The sequence below is a fragment of the Cyprinus carpio genome, chromosome B22, assembly GCF_018340385.1.
Source record: "Cyprinus carpio isolate SPL01 chromosome B22, ASM1834038v1, whole genome shotgun sequence".
In the NCBI taxonomy this organism is placed as follows: Eukaryota; Metazoa; Chordata; class Actinopteri; order Cypriniformes; family Cyprinidae; genus Cyprinus; species Cyprinus carpio.
This window is the reverse complement of record NC_056618.1, coordinates 31,975,593-31,995,618: the sequence shown is the minus strand read 5'-3', so window position 1 is coordinate 31,995,618 and position 20,026 is coordinate 31,975,593. Positions and strand designations below refer to the sequence as shown.

Below are 20,026 nucleotides of genomic sequence, written 5' to 3'. Positions count from 1 at the left end.
CTAATGAAACAAATGGCTATATTAACCGTATTTTAACTAATTAAAATACACTGTACAGAATGCAATGAAATTACGACGATTGTAAATAAGTTCGAAATGGCAAAATAATAAATTTTCGTTACAATATTAGCTACAACTGTTCATTGTCAAACATGTCAACAATGTGGACGCATTTCATTGTGACCAAAAATTACACTAGAGTAGCAAGACGTAAAATGTATTTTTGGTGTTAGTTTTTACGATTAAATGAATATTTCAGTTATGTTAAAAATAAATACATTGGTGCATCATTAGTCAGTGTTCAGTCATGATAAATCGCAATATAATTTTTGATCGTGATTTAAATGGCTAACATTTATACACAATCGCTTACCTGAAATACTGACACAATATTGTGAGGAACGAGAAACTCGATAAACTAGTATGTGTTTTGAATGAACTTAGACATGTGTTAGCCATTGCATAGGTTAGCTTAGCTCATAGTTTCTGCCTTTACATTGGTTACTGTTATCTGGTAAATATAATATAATGTTAAAAAATAATATTTTTAAAAGCTGCAGATGACTCTGATTTTAAAATGGAGGTCTGCATTAGTGGTTAGCAAAAATGCTACTATACAGTTAGCTATGACGTTGGTTTAGGCAATCAATTTTCTCATCAGTAATTCCTGTTATCTTGTAATTTACTTATAACATATAAACCACTTGGTAAAAGCAGTTGGAAACTTTTATTAGCCATTTTGCTAACATTTGCTAACTAATTAGCTAATGATGGCTTAAAACAGCATGAAAATGATGAATCTCTATTTTTTAGGTGAACATCTCTTTAAACTCAATTGTGAAGGTTCTCTTGGAGAGCTGTAGAGTTTGACTGGCATAAAACAACAATGAGCTGCAGTGTCGGTGTGATGCATTCATTCTGATAACATACAGTACATACGCCTCCCCAATCTCTTGTGGAAGAAAAAAAATCAATTTAGATAATTTCCTTCCATTATTGTTGGCTAAAAGCCATCAGATACAGCTTGCAGTGCTGTACTAATTAGATTGTGACACAGTGTAATTGGCTTTAGCAGCTTTAGGGGAAGGAATGGACTGTGAGGAGGAGGAGGGGAACATTTCACTCTCACTGTCTTTTCAACACCCTGAGCAGGACGTGCTGATAACCTCCTGACCACCGATTCAGTCTCTGCCGATTGTTCTCCCTGTCCAATGAATCACACTAACAGAAAGTACCATGGTATTTCTTTTACTTAGTCTCAGAGCTTTGGCATGCTATGCTATCATGGTAATACCATACTTTTTGGACTTGTGCCATAGTATTGCCTTGTTTCTGGATGTGCCATGATAAAGAATGCTTTTTGGGTATATTACAATCAATTTTTTTTTTTTTTTATTTTTTTGGTACATGTACAGTGATTATACCAGCATGGTATCTTTTTATTTTACCATGGTAATACAATGTTTGTATTCAGTAACATGGTAAACCCATGCTTTTTGAACATATACAGTGATTATACCATGTTGTTTTTTTATTTATTTTTTTTATTCATGGTAATACAATTTTTTAGACATGGTACTGAGGTAAAACATACACTGTTTTTTGCATTAAGCATGATAAAACAATGATTTTAGACAACGTGCCATGGTAAATGTATGCTTTTTGAACATTATACCATGTTTTTTTGGGATTTACAATATACATTTTTTTATCATGATATACTATGTTTTTAGACATGTTACCACGGTAAATCCATGCTATATGAACATATACAGTAATTATACCCCAGATTTACCACGATAAATATAACATGGTAAACCCCTTTTTTAACTTGTACATGGGTTTTACCATGTTTTGGGATTTACCACAGTAAATCTATGCTTTTTTACACATGTACAGTGATTATAACATGTTTTTTGGATTTACCATGGTAAATCCATGCTTTATGAACATACACAATTATACCAATTTTTTTTTTATTTTGATTTACCATGATAATAAAATGTTGTTAGACATTGTACCATGGTAAATCCATGCTTTATGAACATATATAGTGATTATACCATGCTTTCTTTGGATTTACTATGGTAATAGTGTTTTTATACATGGTACCATAGAAAATTCAAGCTTTATTAACATACAGTGAATACAGCATGTTTTTTTTTTATTTATTTATTTATTTATTTTTTATTTACCCTGATAAAACAATATACCACAGAAAATCCATGCTTTTTGTACATGTACAGTGATTATACCGTGTTTTTGGATTCACCATGGTAAATCCATGCTTTATGAACACACAATAGTTATACCAGTTTTATTTTATTTTATTTTTTGGATTTGCCATGATAAAACAATATTTATAGACAGTGAACCATGGTAAAGCCATGCTTTTTGAACATTTACAGTGATTATACAAGGTTTTTTTTTTTTTTTTACAATAATATATAATTTTATAAAATAATGATCTACTATAATAATACTACTATTAAAAAAACACCATTATTATTATAAAAAACAATCACAACATCATAAAAAATTTTCTGCCTCTCACATAAAAAATCATCTTTGTATTTTGTATTGATCTCTTTGACAAAATGAATAATAGCTTAAATTGTTACTGATAAATTGAGTTAACACACAGTTTTCAGGCAGTTAATTGCAAATTAATTTATTAACTACAAATACATTGTCACCATTTATAACCTAAAATGTTATTAGATATGATACCAACAGCCCGCTGAGCGACTTCTGACTTCACTTTATTTCAGAATATGAGTCACAACACAAAGCCGGTCCTAATATTCCTGCTTTCAGAAGATCATTTACATTAATTCCTCAAAAGCCAGCAGCAAATAATTCAAAGCAGCTTCAGATCTTAAAACAATCCCATCAGTTTGACAGTGCAGAGCTCAGAAGTTCTGCTGGGCTCGACTGATTCATCTGAAAAGCTTTTAATGTTGACGGTTTCAGTCTAATCCTTCAGCACTGATTACATTTCAAATGGACTCGAATATCACGCTTAATTTCAGACAAGACATTGAAAATTGTGACATTAAGTTTCGCATTGCTAACAAGCCTGTCATCCATAAAGCCTTTTTTTTAATATATAAAATATGACTCCCGATTAAAATAAAATGTGATTATTTACACTGTTTTGTGACCGTTATAACTGAGGTGAGGAGTTTTAGCTTACTCTATTGCGTTATTACATTCTGAAGCCTCTGGCAGCAAGTCATAATGTAGCTGTGATGGTTTAGTTGGAGGTTTGGGCCTCGTCATGGCTCTTGACTGCCGCAGTTTTTAAATCTTACCGTGTTTGACGCAGTTTTCAGGATTGATCTGTACTGTAGTGACAATTCATCAGCATTGATTCTTCCTACTGTCGCAAACACTCTTCTTCATCGCCGGATGATTGTGCGACTTGAGACATCTGCAGCCACATCGACCCTTCCTTTACACACCCTGCTTCACATTCAACCTCACGTTCTGCTTCTGTATTTCAACATCTTCTTTTACTCTTCATTATTTTCTTAGTCTTATTATTAATTAATGCATTAAAACAAATTACATTTACATATATGTATTACATGTTTGATATATAAAATTTAATGTATTGTGTATATGTGTGTGTGTGTATATATATATATATATATATATATATATATATATATATATATATTATATATATATATATATATATATATATATATATATATATATATATATTCTCTATCTTCATATGTCAAATGATCCTATGATCCTCCATATGTCACAAGTCATAATATGCAGATTATTGCTCAGTTACTAATAATGGTTCTTATTATTAATGTTGAATAATTTTTGCTTCTTAATCCTATTGTGGAAACCATTACACATATTTCAGGACCATTTGAAAAATAGAAAGTTCAAAAGAACAGCATTTATTTTAATCAAAAATTTGATTTTCTTAGCAAAAATCCTTTGCAACATTATAAATGTTTTCAATATTATTTTAATTAATTTAACATGCCATTGCTGAATACATTTTTGTTTTGTTCTGTTTTGTGTGCTTTGCTTTGTTTTGTATGTTTTGTTTTGCTTTGCTTTGTGTGTTTTGTTTTTCTTTGCTTTGCTTTGTTTTGTGTGTTTTGTTTTGCTTTGTTTTGTTTTGTGTTTTGTTTTTTTGCTTTGCTTTGTTTTGTGTGTTTTGCTTTGTTTTTTTTGTTTTTGTTTTTTTTGCTTTGCTTTGTTTTTTGTGTTTTGCTTTGTTTTGTGTTTTGTTTTTTTTGCTTTGCTTTGTTTTGTGTGTTTTGTTTTCCTTTGCTTTGTTTTGTGTGTTTTGCTTTGTTTTGTGTTTTGCTTTGTTTTGTTTTGTTTTTTTGCTTTGCTTTGCTTTGTTTTGTGTGTTTTTTGTTTTGTTTTGTTTTTGTTTTGCATTCTAATATTCAGTATATCAGAATGATTTCTGAAGGCTCATGTGACACAAAAGACTGGAGTAATGATGCTGAAAATACAGCTTTGATCACAGGAATAAAATACATATAAAAATATAATTTAAAATAAAATATTAAAAAAAAAAAGTAATAATATTTCACAATATTGCTTTTACTGTATTTTGTACTCTGAAAAGAAAAAACGTTAGGCTATTGGTGTTGAGCCTCTTATGGTCTCAAACTGATAAAGTATTGAGTCAGACATCAAAGCTTTGACATGAGCCGTGCTGTAACTTCACCCGTTGTATTAGGTGTGTGCACTGACTCACGTTCAGGATTCCTTCAGGATAGTTTCAGAGCCTTTCACATTGTTTGTGCTCAATATTCATGCAGAAGTGTTGCAGTGAAAGCAAGTGATGCATTGCAGTGTGACAAAACTAGATCAGTGCCTTTTGAATCAATGGTGTTGTCTACACTACAAGTGTAGCAGTGTGGACAGCTTCATTGATTACGATGGGAGTGATGACCTAGTTTTGCCACTGACTTCCAGTGTTTTTACCAGCCCAAAAAAATTGAATGTGTAAAATAGATATTTAGAAATTATTATACATTCTAGTATCATTAAGATACTGTTAGAATTTTTATTCATATTTTAAATGAGTTATATTGTCCAAATGTTTAAATGTTTATATTTAACCAAATGTTTAAATATATTTATAGTTTATTTTAATACAAGTTCATCTAAATTAAAGTGAGAAATGTTGCTTTCTTAACTTGCTAAAATAAAGGAAAACATTATTTTATTTATGAAACGTTTCTTGTCAAAATTTGTTTTAAATATCAAATTAATTTTTTCTTTCATGGTTTTAGTTTTAGTTAACTATAATAACCCTGATGTGGCCTGTTGAAAAATTAAATAAAAGTGGTCACACTTTATATCACAAACGCATTTTTGCAATATTATTTTTTAATATTGTAAAGCACTATTTAAAAATGAGCGCTCGACTAAGAAAACAGCTTGTTATCTGCACTTTTTGTTGTTATTTAATTTGTCTTCAGGTATCAGAGTCTGGCCTTTCATATCAATGCAAAAGTCATTAATGCATTAAGCATTTAAATATTTATAAAAACAAACTGCGGGTTTGATTTTCTTTATTGAAGACATTTTTTTTTTCCACCTCGCCTTATTTCAAGTCTCAAGTCAGTACCATGCTGTCCTATCATTCCCAAAATGCATCATTACATATCACATTCACAGTCAGAATACCATTTTAGCATTCCAGGCAGAGGGAGGGATTCATATTTTGTAATTTAGTCTACATTATTTTCATTCATTATTGCTTTACACAGGAAATAAGGAAAGATTGATGTGGCATTTACAAACATGATTTTCCAACCAGAAGTTGTAAACATCATTGTCTTTCATTGAATTATCAGCATTGTTTTCGTTCCCTCACTGATACACAGTGCGTGGGCAGTGTTTTCAGGAAAAGTCTGGTGAATTTCTGTTTTGTACAAAGAAATATTATTGTGAGACTGTGAAGTTGTATGGCTTCTTGCAGTGAAAAGGAGGTTACGGCCCGAGGTGTGTTTGTCATCTTAGCCGGAGAGATTATTGTGGAAATGCATGAGTGGTCCTTATGTCAGGAGCAAGAGGCTGCTGTGTGACCGCTGGTCTGGACTGACACATTAAGAGAAGAAAAGAAAGATGAGAGAATCAGAAAGAGAGTGTAGAACAGGGACAAGCAATCTATTCAGGATTTTCTCAATATTGTGCCTCTGACATTTGCTTCCTTCAGAAAGCCTGAAGATGGGATCTTTCTTTGCGGATTTGTGCGATTATTAAAACAATAGTTCACCTAAGAATGAAAACACCATGACAAAGAAAGTCGAATCCATATAGCTTCCTTTGCTGAACACAAATGATAACTTTAGGAGAGTGTTCATGTTCCTGTTTTCCTGTTTTATATAAATAAAATAATCATAATAATATTAGATGACATACTAGTACTGTCTGCACAATTTTCCAATTTGTCTGAAGCTGTACGATATTTTAATGTATTATAATGTAATATACAATAAATTACGATATAATTATATCGATATAGTTATATAAATATATGATATAATATTAATTATATATATATATATATATATATATATATATATATATATATATATATATATATATATATATATATATATATATATATATATATATATACTCATACATACATATATTTTTTTCTTTTAAAGGGTTAGTTCACCCAAAAAGGAAAATTTTGTCATTAATTTCTCACCCTCATGTCATTCTAAACCCATAAGTCCTCTGTTCATCTTCTGAACAAAAATTACGATATTTTTGATGCATTCAGAGAGCTCTCTGACCCTCCCATAGACAGCAATGTAATTAACACAATCAACATCCAGAAACGTAGCAAGGACATCTGTAAAATTATCCATGTGACATCAGGGGTTCAACTGTAATTTTACAAAGCTACGATATTACTTTTTGTATGCAAAGAAAACAAAAATAATGACTTTTAAACTATTTGTTTCATCCGCATCACCCTAGCGCCATTTAGGACATTTTCAACGATGTTTGTGCTTTGATTTGAACGAAAACAACATACCCTCCAAAATTGCCATACACAGAAAAGCACAAGACGAATTCTTAAAGAAAAAATATATATATTAATAAAAAACAATCATATATTTTAATTTTTTTTTAACCCCATAAATTTAATGGAATTTTTTTTTATTTCTTAAGACAAAACTATCATATAGTTTGTTTTGTTTGTCCAAAAACATCTCAAAATCATCCATCCGGATTCACTTTCGTTGTATGGAAAAGAGCGGCTCTGACTTTCTATAAGATTTATTCTTCTGTGTTCCACCGATGAAAGAAAATCCTTTATTGCACATTCCTTTAAAGTTCATCCTATGTCTCATTTATTACATTGGCATCTGTCTCTCCAAGGACATTTCAACACAAAGCATCACATCCCTGTTACTCCGTCATGCATTTGCATGTGTGTATTTGTGCCCATCTGACCGGCTCTGGCAGGAACGACGGAGCTTTTCTCACTCGTCTGAAACTGTATTGAGATGACCATCCTTTGAGGTGTGATGGCCAGTGTCTGTGTAAGTGTTCTTACACTTTCAATGTGTATCTAAACTCTTCAAAATAAAGTGTTTTTGCATTGATGCCATAGAATGGCAAGTTTTGGTTCCTCAAAGAACCTTTAAGTAAATAGTTCTTAAAAGAACCATGTTCCATCATAAAGAACATTTTGTTTATTGGAAAGGTTCGATAGATATTAAAGGTTCTTCATGGAACATCAAGTTGCCAGTAAAGAACCTTATCCTGTTCCCCTTATTTCAACATCAGAGAGCAAGACTGAGCCAGTGGTACGATTTTGGACATCTATATCCATGGTAGACCAAATATGTTAACAGCGCATCATGAAATAGAGGTGATGAATTGATTTGACGCATAGGTTATAGATGTTTTATGGAAAATATTGAGGAAGAACACTAGGCAGGGCTTCTACCAGAAAGAAAATGGGTGAATAAATTCCTCTGGAATCCAAACCCTTTATTTGGCACAACGATTTTCACTCACTGTTCAATTCTGAACCTCGAATCACTCAACTCGCAGTTTACAGGCCTGTCAAAGCTGCAAGAACATGTGTCACCACCTCACAAGCTTTGCGGTGACTCATGGACACATGCAGTCATGGAAGTACAGAATATTAGCTTTGCTTTTTCCCTGTAGTGCTTAAAAATAAGAAATCTGGACGCTGTGGGGTGTTATTAGACGGTTATGGTGATATTATGGTGATAATAAACGATGTTTTTGTAATAGGCTGAGATGGCAGTGTTCTGCAATGATTCCCTGCTCTGTGAGACTCCACGCCACAGGTGGTCGACGTTCCCCATCAGTAAATACTGGTTTAGTGCAGCCGTTATGAAAGCAGCCAAATGGAGCTCTCGATTTGCAGAATTGCTCCCTAGTCGAAGCATTTGCAGAGTGAAAAAGGTGTTTCAATCTAATTAAAGTTCTCACCAGACCATTTCATGTAGTCTTTAGTTTTAAAAGGGGGTATATCATACCCCCCCCCCCAGTTATCTCACAGTTCAGACTTTACTTCTAGCAATTGCGATTTTGTATCTCACAATTCTGACTTTTTTTCTTGCGATTCTAACCTTTTCCTTCAAAATTGTGAAGAATAAACTTGCAATTGCATGTTAAGTCAGAATTGCAAGATTTAAACTCGCAATTCTGAGAAAGTCAGAATTCTTTCTGAAAATTCTTTCTCAGAATTGCGAGTTTAAATCTCGAAATTCCGTTTTTTTTTTCAGTTGCGAGTTTATATCACAAAATACTGACTTTATAACTCAAATTTATTTTGCACAATTCTGAGAAAAAGTCTTAACTGCGAGAAGTAAACTTGCAATTCAGAGTAAAAAGTCAGAAATGTGAGATAAAAAGTGGCTATTACCTTTTTTATTTGTTTTTATTCAATGGCGGGACCTGCCTCTAGTTTTCATAGTACTATGAACTCAAAAGCCTCATTGAAATTTTTTACTGCACCTGTGTATTTGTTGTTGTGCATTTCCTGATAATTCCACCCAGAATCCTGTGCATCTGTGTCACTTTGTATTCTGGAGACTTCCTTTCTCACCCTTTCCCTGTGAAACTGACATGCACAGGTTTCTGAGGTGTTTCTCTGATAAAACTCGGTGGCAGTGAGTTCTCTTGTTCTGAACGAAATCTCAGCCTGCTGTGCATCAGAAAGGTTTTTGCCAAACTTCTGTTGTGCTGTTTGGCAACAGCGCTGCTCCATGAATCTTTGCAGCATCATTCATCAGATGTTTATAAAATTTACTTTCCATTGTGATATCAGTAATAATATGGTGAAAGTCTTTGAACATGATGTTTAATTGGTTGTCTGCTCTGTACAGCGCTAATAGCAGTAAGTCATCACAAGCCTGCTCTGGACGGCTTCATCAAATACCAGCGGAGCGGCTAACTGCTGGCTCAGAGCGCTCATTAACAATGCCTGCTAATTAACTTAAGCGGACTCCAGGCTCAGAGTTCATGTCTAAACATCCTGTTAGGTTTAGAGAGTGAAAAAGGATACGCTTGCACACACATCTAATGGGGGAAGTCCTTAATGATAGTGCTATCGATACCCAGAGCTAAACCCGTTTAAATGCTTGAGAAGGAAATAAATGAGAAATATACTTCAGACACTGGCCAGTCCCTGTTTCGCTGTATTGCATTTTTATTGCCGGTGCCAAATTCTTCTGCAGTTTTCTGTGAGAATCGTAACGGTTCAATTCATTGTATGTGTGTGTTTCAATAGTAATGTACATTTGAGAAGGCTGACCTGCAAGGGTTGGTGTTACTTTGACCTGGTCCCTGACGCCCAGTACTTTCCACTTTCTCCAATGTGGTTTGATTTCCACTTTAAAAGAATCTAGGCCAATGCTGTAATTCCATCTTATTGATATCTGACATTTTAATTTTAGCTTGATTTCAATGTATGTTTATACATGTATATTTCTAAACTCAGAAAAAAAAAAAAAAAAAAAAAAAAATATATATATATATATATATATATATATATATATATATATATATATATATATATATATATATATATATATATATATAGCGATTTGCCATCCCTTGATTTTATTTTTAGCTTTAGAAACTATCATCATGACCTAGTCATAAACTTTGTAGTGCGATTTGCCATCCCTTGATTTTATTTTTAGCTTCATGATCAATAGGTTTCAGATGGTTGGGCTTTTTTAAATGCTGAAGTCAGAGACACGTCATAAATTGTTAATGAAGGCTGCCGGACCTTTACTCTAAAGCCATATTTTAGAAAGTCTGTCCTCTTTGACTACCTTAGCTTTCCCTCAGTGATGTAAGTAATTAGGACGTTAGGAAATGTGACTCCTGATTGTATACGAAAGTCAATCTGTAACAATTCCATTAAGCTTTCTTTCTTCCTTTCTTTCTTCCTTTCTTTCTTTCTTTCTTTCTTTCTTTCTTTCTTTTGTGACAATGGGAGTCGAGCAATATTTTCACTAAATAAGAGCTTAAATTCCAGCCTATTATATGATTTTAACATACTTAGTACAGTACAGCGGTTCTCAATTCCAGTCCTCGCGACCCCCTGCTCTGCACATTTTGTATGTCTCTCTTATCGCTTCATACATTTGTTCTATTCGAGCGTAAGTGCCCTGCGAAGTGGACATCACAGAATATTCCTCATGATTCCAGTTCGAAGCGAATGTATATGTTCCATTCAAAGTGCATTGAAGTGTGCGAGACGTGAATTTAAATTGTTTTCATTTACAGAGGTATGTCACACTTGTCCGTGTGTGAAGACGTTGTGCAGCACAAATCCGTGAATGAATGTTCAGAAGTGAGGTAAACTTCAACAGATTTCCCCTGCTCAGGGAATATGGAGCAATGGACACTGTGTAGGGATGTCAATAAAAAAAAAATAAAAACCAAGTTTTTTGTACTTTTGTCATATGCCAAAGAGCAGGATAAACATTCTGCTAAACATCTCATTTTGTGTTTCATAGAATATGACTGTGTTGGCTATACTGTATATAAATGTTACTTTAACTCATTTGAACATATGTTGTTCTTGTAAAGTTATGGTCATGTTTTCCATTGCAATTTTTCATAGACTAAATCCACTCATTTCAATAGGAATCGCAACATAGTCGCAACATAGTACTTGCTACTTTGACCAACATAAAGCTTTTTGATTTGAAAGTGCTTTCTCATTTAACAAAAAAACTACTAATTTAACCACATCTACACTGCGCAACCAACAGAAAAATAGATGCACAATGAATATATATATATATAATTGTGTAATATGGCAACAGAACAAGGGGGAAAACACACTGTTACAAAACTGCTTGTTTTCTTAAGGTAGAATTAATCACAGCTTTCCTTTCACAATCGCAGTTTTCAGAATGAAAGAACAACCGAAAAACGACCGCAGTGACGGATTAATTTTAGATGTAGATTACACCTAAATCTGTCCAGACAGTGTTTGTAGGAGGCCAATCCCGGCTCTATATTAGTCTGGCGTGCTTGCAAGGTTCATCAGAACCGTAAATATTCTTAATTGATGAGCACTCTAAATTTTTTTGCTGGTAATCGAAGGACTGTTGTCGAGCTGTGATGAAATACCTATGAAATGGATGGGCTAGAAGCGCAGGAAATGAAAGATGTTGTAAAGGAGGGTGATTTATCTGTCATTCTTCAAAGGGATCTGCTTTTCAAACCTAACCCAAAGCAATCATTTTCTGAATTTGTATATAATTCATTATTTATCTATTTATTTTTTAATGTAAAATACCTTAAACGTATTTGCGTGGCAGAATCCAAATGCATTTTTTGTAAATTGTTTTTGATTATGATGATGGTTTGCCATTCATCATGATTGCTAAGGTTACACCTCATGCACAGTAGTTAAATAAGCTATTTCATTTTCTCAAATGCATTTTTTTTTTATTATGCTTCCAGTTCCACTTAAAGCGTTCAGGAATAGAGTCAAGCTAATCAATTACACATTCCTCATTTACATGTTCACAGGCTGTTGGGCAAAACTGTTGGGTTTGTCCTGCTGAGCTTTAATGGTGATAATCTTGCAGAAAAGCCAGGAGCTGATGTGACTGCATTATGGGAGACTAAAGCAGTGTGTTTATTTTCAGTGTAGTGCTGATTAAGGCCTTTCTGCAATGAATTATCCAAATGAAGTGAATTAAAAAGAAAAGTTCCATTTCAACTTAATAACTAAGCTATGATGGACTGTTTGCACCGAGTGCAATGCGACTAACAGAAACAAAATTATATATTTCCAAATCCACCAAATATATAATATGCATTGTATGTACACTAAAATTACCCCACCCTTTATGGACTTCCCTTCACTTTTTGTGTATTAAACATGTTTTGCACCTTAACTAATTAATACAGTCAAACGTCTTTGCTTTATCCCATGCATTTTTGTTTCACTTTTAAAAATTTTGTGTTTGTTCACTTAAAAAACTAAAGGCAAAATTGGTGCAAAAAGGCCTTTTTACTAAAACTTTTTATATTGTATCAAGATACAGTCGGTTTCCGACCAATTTGGACCAATAAGCTACGTGTCATATAGCAGCAATGGTAAAGAGAAAATGTCTTGGAATCCTTTAATGCTCGAGGCTCAAACAAAAGCCCATATTGGTTATCCCACACAGACATCTGAAGCTCAGTATGGTGCACGAGGAAGAACATTTTTAGACCAGCCTTACAGCTCAGCAGATGTTATGACTATAGGATTTCCTTTTACACATTCACCTGTAATATAGAATGATGTCCTGGCTTGTGGTTGATAAGCCCATACTGTGAATATGTGTGTTGTAAACTTCCTTGTTAATGCATTTTCACAGAAAGAATATTGCATTTTAGTTTATATTGTGTGCCTTTTTATGCTACTTCATGTATCATCACTGTTAACGTAAATTCATTGTAAATGTAAGATTTTAGTCATTCCCTATGTGTTATTGGGTATCGTCTTGAAATCTTATTTTCCTAATGATGGACTATGTACAGTACACACTCATGTACATGAAACTGATATCAAAAAAGCCCTCTTACACACAAACCTAAGGTTTCAGTTAGCCCCGGGCTCATATGAGGTTTCTCATGTGCTTTTTTTTTTTTTTTGTGCTGTTACAGTTTTTATATATTGTTCTTTGACAGTATTGATCCTGTATGATAAATAAAACACTAATGAGGTGGACCACAACAGCTCAGAGGCAGCAACTGCACCCCGCTGCATAAAGTCTCTTAACAGGAGCTTTAAACAGCTTGAAAAGATATGTAGTAGAACAACGTTCAGGGTGGTGACGATTATGGAATCTGGTATATTTGAGCATCTGGATATTGTAAGACATAAAAAAAAAAAAAAAAAAAAATGCTTTAAGGAAGGCGGGGGTAAGATGTGCCAGTGTGGCAAATTATGTACAGTTTTGGTCATGTGAATATTTATTTAGAAATGGGCTGTCAGATGCAGGTGATAAAGAAATGTATATTAGAAAAAGTTTTATTCCTAAAATGTGTATAAATTCCCATATTGTGAAACCATGTCAAATTGTCTAGCTAAAGAATAGCCATTAATTATTGGTGCCTTAAGGTAAGAAATACTAGCGATAGTAAGCTTTGTATCCAAATCCAGAAAATGCTGTTACAAAACATTATTTAAAAAATGTAAAAAAAAAAAGAATAATAATTTCTTAAAAATGGTTCGCTATATTAAATTATTATGAATATCAGACCTCTCATTATAAAATGTTGTATACAAAAGGAATTTGCGATATTACAATATTATGGCTATTAAAATGTGAATATTCTGCAGCAAACTACACTATAATACTTAAGAATATGGGATTGTGGATTATTTTTCTGATTTACATTAATTTATTTACTTGTACACTATTTACTAAACCTCAGTTTGTTCCAAACTTGTGTGACTTTCTTTTTCTGCTAAACCTTAAAAAATATATTTTGGAGAATGTTGGTAACCAAACAGTTTTGGTTGCCGTTGACTTCCATTGTATGTGGTAAAAATACACGCTAAGACATTTCACAAAATATTTTCTTTTTTTGTTTCACATAAGAAAGTCATACTGTTTTGGAATGAAGTGAGGGTGAGTGAGTGATGCCATAAATTTCATTTTTAGGAGAATTATTCCTGTAAATAAAAAGTGGCACATCTTACCCCACTCTTTTCTACTCCAGAGCCTAGGTGGAGACTATGCATGCCTTGGATGTCAAAATGTGTGTCCATGCAGATATGGTTAGAATCGTGGCACAAAACATTGAGGTGATGATGAGGGTTATGAAGATGGTGGTTTTAGTGACAGCAAAACAGTTTTGGATGGAACACACTCATTAGTATGCAGTTATTCTGGGGAAGATGGGCTTCGGCTCAAGGGTAATGTACTATTGTTAAATTCTCCATTTACCCGTATGTTTTAACTTGCGGGTCACGGCATATCTTCAGAGAGAGTATTTGTGGTTTGTGCCGCAACTTCATTGGTCAATAAAACGTTTGCGTGCCATAAATATGGACATTTGTGTATGCCATTGTCAAAAGCAGCCATGACATTCACAAACATTTAGGTTTGATCCCAGTTATTTCTCACAACTTCTGTCATGATGTAATTGGCAGCAGCTTTTGACGATGATATGTTCTTACATAGTTGCACACATATTTTAATTTGACTCTGGAATAGAAAAGCAGGAATGCTAGGACACACATTATATAGTTTGAATGTTCACCTTTGCCATAAAGACTTTAAGAATAAGAAGGCAGACATTTCCCTCTGGGGTCGAAGCAAAAGGATTTATTAAGAAGCTGACAAAGTAGGGATTTGTGGAAGGGGAGGGGTGGTGGTAAGGGGAAACGTGGAATGCTTAGGGAGAGGGGAAAAGTACTTTTTAACAGATTCCATTTCATTTAAATTCATCCATTTCAATTTATAAGCACACTAAGGATGATATGTGACCTCTGTCTGATATCCACATTAATTTGGATAAGTTAGGAGCACCACTTTGCACAACTGTCTTTTTTTTTTTTAAACAACAATCTCCACTTCTATAGATGTATTTTCTCTTCCCCAAACCCTTACATTTGCAAAGTGGGCATGAACCCTTGAAAATGAATTACTAACTACAAACAAAAACCAAAATCACAAACACAAACAAAACAAAACACATCAAAAAAAAAAACATTCAAATTATATTATATAAAAAAAAAAAATAAACTAGAAATCCAGTATGCACTTGTCATTCTCCTTCATGTCATTCATGCTATTTCTAGAGTAGAATTGGGTTTATGCAAAATTCAGTGGGTAATAGGCTCTAGACAAGGCATTCATATGAATCTATCAAGGCTCAAGCAGTGGTAAAGGGAACACTTTTACCCTTATCAGCTTTTGTATTTTCAAACCAATTCCTTCCTCTTGTACCATCGTGGCTCAGTCAAGCTTTAAAGCTGATTCCTGGGAGCACTTGGCTCCATCTTTTTGCCTTTTTGTTTTTATATCTTTCTTCTCTCTGATTGTATCTGCTCTGTCATGCTCCCTGCTATGGGCTTGCAAAGCCATCTCCCTGATCTGTCCTGAGTAGCTGTGCAGTTGCAGACTGACACGTTGAAGGACCCACGTGCTCGTTTGAGCAGGTCATTGGGATGACAGTAAGCAGCCGCTATGGCACAATAGTGGTATCTGAGAAGACGGAAGTGACAGAGTCAGCATCGCTCCGTGTTACTGCCAGCTTGGGATAATCAAGGGTCAGTGCTGCCTGCAGCCTCCCATTCTGTGCCTCCTTGATGGGTTCCAGAAAGACCACATGCTTGTTGTTACTGACCTTACGGCCGGGGCCCTCCGTGGTGGCAGGTGGCGTGGGTGTCAGGATAGACGACTGGGCACTGCATTCGTTCGCAAGATTCGGTGTTGCTGGTATATGCTGTTTGCGACACCAGCAGCGACAGGGTGTCAAGAAGAGGTACATAAGGACCAAAATCAGACTGACAACGCAGCCCAGAAGGGTCGTAAAGCCAGTGTTAAAGGATTCGTCCTCTTGATGATGGATCCTCACGGTAACATTAACTTCAAGAGAATCGTTGCTTGACTCTTGATGGTTTTGAACCATGCACAAGTACACCCCAGAGTCGTTTCTTTGTAGGGCCAAGATTTCCAAAGAACCATTTGAATGCATTCGCAGCGTATTGTTACTAAAAGGAGGAGCAATGTATCCGTAACGGTCGCATACCCACGAATAGTTGAGATGCTTTCCCTTTAATGATGTTATACAATCTAACATCACTGATTCCCCAGCATATGCCTCCATGCTAACTTTCTTTACTGGAGGTTTTATTTTGCAATTCGCAAAGTATCGTACATGCTTGAGAAAACGCACCATAGCACGTTGCTCACCGTAAATCAAGCAAGTATGCTCCTCCCAAAAATCTGTCACTGAGGTAAAACCCCTGTACTCCCATTGTTTAAACAGGCTGTACATGGAGCACTCACAAATTAGGCTATTGTTGTGCAGGAACAACCCATTCTGTATCTTTTCCTTTAGAGCTTCGATGTCTTTGACGGGAAGGTTGGGCATACGGTTCGAACTTAGATCCAGAGTCGTGAGATTGGGATGTTCTTGAATAGAAAAGAAGGGGAAATCTGTCAGTCTGTTATGGCTTAAGTAGGCTTTTTGCAGGTTACTCAAACCACTCAGGGCTTTGCTTTCTACCCTCACTATGTGGTTGTTGTAAAGGAGTAACTCCTTGATTCCTACTAACTCTTGAAAGTAGTGTTCCTCTATAATGTTCAGTTGATTGGAGGAAAGGTCCAGATGGCGTATGTTGCTTGTATTCCGGAAGGTTCCAGGAGTGAGTCTGCTCAGCTGATTGTGGGCTAACCGTATGGTGTCGAGATTGGGCAGACCAGCGAAGCTACCCTCCTCAAGACGTTCTAAGCGGTTATGATTGAAGTCCAGAGTCGCGACCATTACAGGCAACTCTTCCGGGACTTGATCGAGGCCAAGGTTGGTGCAGCTCAGGATATCGGATGCAATCAGGCAGCCAGAAGGTAGATTGGCTCTGACTAGCTGCAGCAGAAGATAGCTCAGCATTAGGGGTGCGGCCACACCCTGAGCACACAGCATTGTGCCGTCAGGATGCTTTGCTTGGGGATAAGAGCAGCCAGAGTTTCACCGGGGTAGAGGACCACTCTCTGTTTGAGTCAAAGCTGTCGTCTTGGCTAGGTGTTGCTATCCTTAAAATTGGATTGCAAGACCAGGAGAAAAAGAAGAGATCAGTTATTTAATACAGTGGATATCTTTCTCAATAATTCTTTGCCCACTTGGCACTGTTCTGTCAGCCCAAGGCATGAGAGTGCATCAATGCGAAGACTATTATTATTTAATCAACTTGCTTACAACTTACAAAATTCTAATCTTAGAAGTTGAAGACGATAAGATTATCTTTACCTTAAGGTTGCCAACATTTATTCCAAACATCCCGCCTCATAACTCTTGTTTGAAATTCGAATGCTGCCCCAGATTTTTAGTCCATTCTCAGGTAGAGAGAGTTGGTCATTCAAGTCATCAGAGGGAAAGCAGTTGTTTTTGTCCCCGTCCTCAAGGCTGAACCCAACCTTCTGTGCACCATCCTTTTAACAGTTGGTGTTGTTTTGCAGTCCTGACATCTGAGACGGAACAGAAGAGGTCTTAAATCAAGAGCTAGCTCGCTGCCGCAGGCTGTAGGATGTTTTTGAGAAAGTCAGCATCCTGTCCAGTTCAGTTAGTATTATCTTGCCCTCAGCTGAACAGCAGGCGCACAACGTGTCACATGAGCACTAGTCCGCAATAACAGTCCACAATACAAGCAATCTGATGTTTGTTTAAACCAGAAGAAACAGACACGGCACAATTGTTTGTCAATGTTGTTCCAGAACCAGAAGAAAGTAGTCCTTAAATGTTAGACATACATTTTTTTCTGCTCATTTTGTTCAAATGACAAAGGACATCTTGGGCTACTAACTCTCAGTGACTTTTAAGCTTCCAGTGTCCACGTGGCATCTGGAGAAACTGGTGAAAAGATTAAAGCACAAAGAATGATCGTGATCTTTTTGTACCGCTTCCAGATCCTGGTCTCTGATCAAAATTTTTCCTCCTCAGCCTCCATCCTTTTTTCCATTTCCTCCGATTTGCTCTCTGAATTTTACGGGTCTTCCTCCTTTTCCTCTCTGACGCACTTTTGCAGAGATTGAGTGTGTACTACACTCCCTCTCCGTCTCTCTCTCATCTCTCTGCGCTCTATAAACAGACAGGCATGGAGTTTCGGAGGAGGGGCGCTCTGGAGGGGGGTTCTTCTGAGTACTGATTGGTTGAAGTCAGAAATTATGAAAGGGAAGTGTTTGCCAGAGCCTCCCCTGGTGGTGCTGTTTTTTCCCATCCCTTGTGATCGTCCAATTATGCATTTACCTTTACTGATGCTTTGTACACAGGTTATGTTTACTCTCTCTAGCTTTAATATCTCATTGACCTGTGTTAATGGGGATCTGAATAAGCCTTAATTGCTTGGATTAAAATTTATTAATATGAATTGTGAAAAGTGATTTTATAGATGACTTCTGCATAGTGCATATATATATGTATATATATATATAATATATATATATATATATATATATATATATATATATATATATATATATATATATATATATATATATATATATATGTATATATATATATGTGTTTGTATGTGTGTGTGTTTATAACTGTATGTATATGTATTTAAGGGTATTCTTCATTCTTTGAAAATACCTTATTTTATGTTGATGTTTATGTTATGTTTATGTTTATTATGATGCACAACAATTCTGATATGGCTTTAAAGGTAATAGTTTCTTTGCAAAATTGAGCAAAAACATAATATTGTGTTTAAAATATAACACAATATCAACTTCTTATTTACTGAACTGTTGTATAAAATCACTTTTAAACTTGTTTTGGGACAAAATAAGCACTCGTAATATTGTTCTCGCTGCTTGTGTGATATCGTTTGATATAAAAATGAAACAAAAACTCATACAGGGCAATTTTTGCACCAATATCTTGAATTTTAGGGCATAACTGCATTTATGGAGTTGTCGCCCTGCATCATATTTGTCAACTATAGGAAGTGTAAGATTATGTACAGATCTGGGGGCGGGGCCAGTGCGTTAACTGCGTTAAAATATTTAAATCGTGTTTTTTTTTTGTTTGTTTGTTTTTTTTTTTTTTATAACTACTATATATATAATATAATATATAATATAATTTATATATATATATATATATATATATAAGAAGGTATTAAATATATATATTTATTATTATTATCAAAAACATATACATCATATAAATATAAAAAAAATATAAATAATATAACTTTTTTTTTTTTTTTTTGAGAACGAATTGTGATTAGCTAATCGTTTAAAGGGAAATTGTCTAATTTCTGTCCTTTTCCTGTTGCTTTTCCACTGTCCTGTAAAGTAGAGGCAAAAATGGAACTACTGTAAAATCACTGCAAACGTAATCCATATGATTTGGCTATATACTTGTCCTATATCAGTGTTCTGAAGTCATGCATTTGGATCAGAAATAATCATCATGTTGAGCCAGGTTTGATGTCACTGACAACAAAAGCGGATCGTGCATGTCTCATAACTGAGCACAATTCACAAAGTTTGAATACCCTGTTCATTGTGTATTCATAATGCTTGAGTGCACACTATAAACCTGACATTACTCATCCTCATGAATTAAAGATAGTGGGAGTATCTGTGTCCTTGAATTTTTTATTTATTTATTTTTTCTGCACCTGTAGAATCTCTATGTATGAATAAACGTCTTTATCTTGCTTATAGCACACATTTTCTTTATGTATGTGTGTGTCTTATCGCCCGTGACGCTGTCTCTGTCCCTCGGTTATAGTTGCACAGGCTTTGACTACTGTCAACCTGCATTA

The 20,026-nt window shown here is 34.8% G+C and overlaps 2 protein-coding genes across 4 annotated transcripts in view; one reads left to right on the top strand and one right to left on the bottom strand.

Annotated features, from left to right (window-relative positions):
* The window catches only part of LOC109091386 (E3 ubiquitin-protein ligase RNF123-like), a 121,102-nt gene that overhangs the window by 59,084 nt on the left and 41,992 nt on the right, over positions 1–20,026 (top strand). The window lies entirely within an intron of this gene.
* LOC109091377 (amphoterin-induced protein 3-like) lies at positions 5,448–18,312 on the bottom strand. 3 transcript variants are annotated; one of them, XM_042749925.1, is made up of 3 exons: positions 17,500–18,312; positions 15,877–17,285; positions 5,448–6,105 (listed from the first exon to the last, which is right to left on the bottom strand). In XM_042749925.1, exons 2-3 carry the CDS (start codon positions 17,173–17,175, stop codon positions 6,028–6,030), a joined length of 1,377 nt encoding a protein of 458 aa, XP_042605859.1. In that variant the 5' UTR covers positions 17,176–17,285; positions 17,500–18,312; the 3' UTR covers positions 5,448–6,027. The 3 variants fall into 3 exon arrangements, with proteins under 3 accessions (XP_042605859.1, XP_042605857.1, XP_042605858.1); XM_042749923.1 differs by lacking the exon at positions 5,448–6,105 and having other exon boundaries at positions 15,276–17,285; XM_042749924.1 differs by lacking the exon at positions 5,448–6,105 and having other exon boundaries at positions 15,276–17,280.

Coding starts and splice junctions, on each gene's coding strand:
- LOC109091377 (XM_042749923.1), bottom strand. CDS start 17,175: ATGCTGTGTGCTCAGGGTGTGGCCGCACCCCTAATGCTGAGCTATCTT.